Here is a 5,331-nt window from a genome sequence, read left to right as displayed (position 1 = left end):
CTGAACCTGGTGGTTTCAGACTTCTTATTGCTACTAACCCTTCCTTTTTGGGCTCTGTACATTTCTCAGTGGGTGACCTGGGACATATTGTGCCCAGTCTTAAATGCCATGTTCACTGTGAATTTTTACAGTGGAATCTTTCTTGTGAGCTGCATGAGCCTGGACGTGTATCTGCAGATAGTTCATGCTTACTCTCCTCACAGCTCCGTGACACAGAGGAAGTCCATCCTCGTCTTGGTGGTGGTATGGGTCCTTTCCATACTTCTTTCCATTCCTGATGGCCTCTTCTCCAGCACGAGGAAAATCCCCAACAAACCCATCACGTGCGCCTATGATTATGGCCAGAGACACTTATTTTGGAAAGTTGTCTTTCGGGTCATTCAAAACTTCCTGGGTTTTCTTTTTCCCTTCCTCTTCATGGTGTTCTGCTATTCCCGCATAGCGTGTGCCCTCACCAAGTCGCAGATGCCTGGCTCAAGGAGAGCACTCTGCTTAGTCTTTACTCTGGTGGGTGTCTTCTTTGTCCTGTGGTCACCTTACAATGTCACCCTCATCCTTCACTCCCTGCAAGATGTTGGTGTGATCAGGAGCTGTGAAAGCAGTAGGCAATTGGACTATGCCATGCAGATCACTGAGAGTTTGTCCTTTTTCCACTGCTGTCTCAACCCCTTGCTCTATGCTTTTGTGAAAAAACGATTCAGGTTATATTTATGGAAGATCCCTCAGGCCCTTTGCAGGAGAAGAGCTTTCTTTGATGTTCAGCCCTCAGAGACAAACCAGTCTTGTAGCAGATATGCAGCTGAGATAGAAATGTTGAGTATCACAAATGCATGATCAATATTTACATTATTTATGTTACATGTATGCCCTGTATGCTGTATTTTACTGGTCCTGGCCATGCAATGGAGTTGGTGTGAGCTCACAGCACTGCGTAACTGGATATTTCATCCTAGTGCCAGCATCGAGATGAGGATTTTCCGCGTCGGGATTGGATATGTGGGATTTGTTTCTGTTATAACTGGAATTATTATAAAAGGATTGCCCTAGGTTTATGCTTGTGGAAGAAGCCCAGCTCCTGTCGGGAGTATGTGAGGCATTAGTAGATGAAGGAGCAACTTATCTAGAGGTTGTGCCCTTAAAAATGCAAACTGTGTGTGCGGAACTTCTCCCCCATAGATGCCAAAGGGTCTGACGGAGGAGAGCAATCCCATTATCCCTCCAGCTCATGGTGTGGGCTGGGGAATGGATTTGCCACGCTCATCCATCAGGCCAGATACAGGTGGCCAGAAGCCCAGCCTGGGGGATGGCTTTCTCTTCTCCTGGCTTTTGCCATCTGCCAGGTAGATGTGTTCAGCTGGGCTCATCCCTTTGTCTACCAGGAGGGACAATGGGAGGAATTAGGCACCTTTCAACTGGGTCGTCTGACCAATGATGGGTTTCTCCGTTACCGTGAGCAGTGACACACGCGTGTCTGCTGAGCAGAAAACTGCGTCTTTCCGAGGGATGGATCCTTGGTTAGAGATCCGTTTGATCACCAGCTGATTTGAGATCAGTTCAGTCAGCCATGAAGTTCAATCCAGTAACAAGCAATGAGAAAGAGAAGAAAAAAGGGCTCAGCAGAACAGCGGTGGAGGTATTTGCCTTCCTGAAGATCAGTTTTGACAAGATAAAAAAGATCCATGGATACCGTCTTTAACATAAATATTGGCTTTGCAACACCCCAGAGTGAAAGCGTGGCCTCAAAGAAGAGAGCACAGAAAGCTGACAGCCAATCCTCGTTACCCAGTGTAGCTTGAAAGTTCAAGGTTATTTGTTTGCTGGCCTTTATTTAAAAGTACTGTTCACCTCAAATACTCTTGGACCTTAAATGGGCCCTTTCCAGCCTGGAAACCTATTGAGCATGGGAGTTGCCTAGAGTTGTATAAATAAAATGAATAATTTAAGAGAAAACACTCATCACCTTAATTTTACTGCTAGACAAGGTTACTGGTAGGACTGAGAAGGGGGTTGAGTTAATATAGAGTTAATCTTGAGTTAATCTAGAAAAGTGAATTTGTTGTCACTGCTGTTATTTTTCTTGCCAATGTTGCTACAATGTGTTTCCAAAATTGTTAAGGCTGGGAGCTTTCCTTAAAAAAAACCATAAATGCCAGAATAAATATTTATCTGATGCTGTGATGTGGCCTTCACTCCATGGGTCAGGTCACTGGGAGGGAATGTGGAAGAGCAGGAGAGCACTGGGAGAGCAGCTGGGAAGGAAAAACTGAGATGGAGATTGTGATCCCGGGCAGCGGAGGGCTCATGGGACCATGCAAAACTTATGATGGGATGCTCAAGGGAAGGGCAAAGGTGGAGGAAGATGGGGAGGGGGGGTATAAAGGGGGCTGGTTGCATGTAAGCAGTGTGCCCCGTGCCTGCCCACGGCAGTCTGGCCTATCGCCTCATTAAATACTTCTTCTTAACCCTCTTTCCACATAATGTCACTCTCTATCCCACGTGAGGGTGCTGCAAGGTCTGAGTGCCAGCGGCTGAGGCTGCGTAGATCAGGGTGGCAGCACCCGGAGGCATAGTGCTAGGTGGGGCATGGTGTCCAGTTCTGGGCTCCCCAGTTCAAGAAGGATGCCCAGCAACAGGACAAGGGGCAATGGGCACAAACTGAAACATAAGAGGTTTCAGTTGAATATGAGGAAAAACTTCTTTACTCTGAGGGTGATGGAGCACTGGCCCAGGCTGCCCAGGGGGGCTGTGGGGTCTCCTTCTCTGGAGATATTCAAACCCTGCCTGGATGAAGTCCCGTGTAACATGATCTAGGAGAACCTGCTTTAGCAGGGGGTTGGACTAGATGATCTCCCGAGGTCCCTTCCAACCCTTGCCATTCTGTGATTCTGTGTGACATCCCCAAACCCCATCCAGAGAGTGGGGAGCAGGAGAGACCAAGAAGCAGAAGGGAAAAATGGGGAGAAACACCAGCCCCAGGGGTGGGAGCAGGAGGGCAGAGGGTTCTCCGCTGGCTGGAGGGGACACGACTGATTTGCAGCTGCCGAGCATCGGGTGTGCCTGTGCCCAGCAGAAAGTGCTGTCTCACCCATCTGGGCACTGCTGCTCTCCAGCCAGGAGGCAGGCTTGGCCACACGCAGATGTTGGACTCGTCTGACATGAAGCAGATGCAACTGATTCAAGCCCTCATCGCCCTTGAGAAAAGGGGACCTGCTTTGCCTTGCCCCCATACAGGTTAGCAATGCTTCCCTCACTGGCAGAGTGCACTGTGCGTTAGAGGACGTCGAAAGGTTGGAGACTTCCTTCTCATGGATTGTGACACCAAATCACCCCCTCAGTCCTGAGCTCATTTCCAGTAGCATTTCCAACATCCACCCTTCCTCTTTTTTTTTTCTTTTTTTTTTCCAGCCTGCAGCACATGTCCATAGCCTGGTGTAAAGGCAGCAATCACGGACTGAAACGCTCTCAACCCTCTTTTTCAAAAACGGGGCTCCATGCAGTCTAGAAAAAGGAATTTGCTTAAGCTGCTGCAGAGTGGACGCCAAACCCCACCTCACGTGGCAGCCCAGTAATCCCAACTTGATTATAATGTACCTTCCACCTTAAAAAAATCTCTTCTCTGTTCTTCAAGGGAGAAGCACACACTGGAGGACTCCACAGGGGAAAGGCAAACACTCGCTGCCAATGGGGACAGAGGCTGTCAGCTGTGTAGCTGCTTATCAGCTGCTGGGTGGGAATAAAAATCCCTCTCCTGCCCCAGCCTAGCTCTAGTCCGAGCCCCCAGATGGGTGCAGAGCTGTCATGGCACTCTGGGCGATTCTCCTCTCTACCTTGATAGCATCGCTGCTCGGTGGGCTCTACCTCCTGGGTGTGTTTCGGAGACGGAGACCTGATGAGCCACCTCTGGACAAAGGTACCATTCCATGGCTGGGTTACATGCTGGATTTCAGAAAGGACGGTTCAGGGTTTCTAAAAAGGATGCAGAGAAAACACGGGGATGTGTTCACGGTGCTGATTGGAGGCTATTACTTCACCTTCGTGATGGACCCGTTTTGCTTTGGGGCCATTGTGAAGGAATCACGAGCTAAACTAGACTTTAGGACTTTTGCATCTAAACTGGTCCTGCAGGTTTTTGGCTACAAGCCCATCGAAGCCAACCATAGCATAATTCATGCATCGAGCACGAAGCATCTGATGGGAGATGGACTCACTGTCATGATACAAGCCACCATGGAGAACTTTCAGAAGCTGATGCTTTTCAATCTGAGCTCAGGAAAGGAGAAGCGAGTGTGGCAAGAGGATAGCCTCTTCCACTACTGCTACAACATTGTCTTCAGAGCCGGGTACCTGGCTCTGTACGGCACTGAGCCCTACCAAGGGGCAGAGAACAAGGAGAAAGCTCACGAGCAAGATCGCATCCACTCCAACCAGCTGTACCACGAGTTTAGGAAGTACGACCGCCTCTTCCCACGCCTGGCCTATGCTGTGTTGCCTCCCAAGGACAAAATAGAAGCTGAACGGCTGAAGAAGCTCTTCTGGAGCATGCTGTCTGTGAAGAAGACCTGGCAGAGGGACAATGTCAGTGGGTGGATAAGTGATCAAGACCAGCTTCTGGCAGAAAACGGTGTCCCTGAGTACATGCGGAATCGTTTCATGTTTATGCTCCTCTGGGCATCCCAAGGCAATACGGGCCCAACTGCCTTCTGGCTCCTCTTGTATCTAATGAAACATCCAGAAGCTATGAAGGCTGTGAAGGATGAGATAGATAAAGTCCTAAGGGAGAACGGCCAGGAAGTGAAGCCAGGGAGCCCACCAATTAACATCACGAGGGACATGTTAAACCAGACGCCTCTTCTGGACAGTGCTCTGGAGGAGACCCTGAGGCTGGTTGCAGCCCCAGTGCTGGTCAGAGCTGTCCTCCAGGACACCAGCCTGAAGACAAACAGTGGGACAGAGTACACTATCCGCAAAGGAGACAGGCTGGCTCTGTTCCCCCACATCTCTGTGCAGATGAACCCAGACATTCACCCTGACCCTCACAAATTTAAGTACGACCGCTTCGTAAACCCAGATGGCACCAAGAAAGATTTCTACAAAAATGGGAAGAGGCTGAAATACTTCAACATGCCTTGGGGGGCAGGAGTATCCATCTGTCCCGGGCGGTTCTTTGCTACTGCTGAAATGAAACTGTTTGTGTTCTTCGTGCTGAGTCACTATGACCTGGAGCTGGTCAACGGAGAAGAGGAGATCCCAGCGATAGACATCAGCCGCTGGGGGGTTGGGACGATGCAGCCTGTTCATGACGTTCGGTTCAGATACCGGCTACGCTTTTAA

At 49.6% G+C, this 5,331-nt stretch overlaps 2 protein-coding genes across 2 annotated transcripts in view; both read left to right on the top strand.

Moving 5' to 3' along the window:
- The window catches only part of ACKR2 (atypical chemokine receptor 2), a 4,052-nt gene extending 2,794 nt beyond the window's left edge, over positions 1-1,258 (top strand). Inside the window, exon 4 of the mRNA XM_035892520.1 lies at positions 1-1,258. This exon is cut by the window's left edge and continues 1 nt beyond it. Coding sequence (XP_035748413.1) covers positions 1-834 — 834 coding nt within the window. The 3' untranslated portion in view covers positions 835-1,258.
- A 2,525-nt stretch (positions 1,259-3,783) lies between these two features.
- LOC104124585 (5-beta-cholestane-3-alpha,7-alpha-diol 12-alpha-hydroxylase) lies at positions 3,784-5,331 on the top strand. Its single transcript, XM_009636945.2, has one exon. It carries the CDS (start codon positions 3,799-3,801, stop codon positions 5,329-5,331), a length of 1,533 nt encoding a protein of 510 aa, XP_009635240.1. The 5' UTR covers positions 3,784-3,798.

Source organism: Egretta garzetta, unplaced genomic scaffold, assembly GCF_000687185.1.
Source record: "Egretta garzetta isolate BGI_Z169 unplaced genomic scaffold, ASM68718v1 scaffold124, whole genome shotgun sequence".
Lineage (NCBI taxonomy): Eukaryota > Metazoa > Chordata > Aves > Pelecaniformes > Ardeidae > Egretta > Egretta garzetta.
The sequence above is the reverse complement of the archived record's forward strand: the minus strand, read 5'-3'. Positions and strand labels throughout refer to the sequence as shown.

Excerpts from the sequence above, each read along its gene's own strand:
- LOC104124585 (XM_009636945.2), top strand. The coding sequence starts at position 3,799 with ATGGCACTCTGGGCGATTCTCCTCTCTACCTTGATAGCATCGCTGCTC.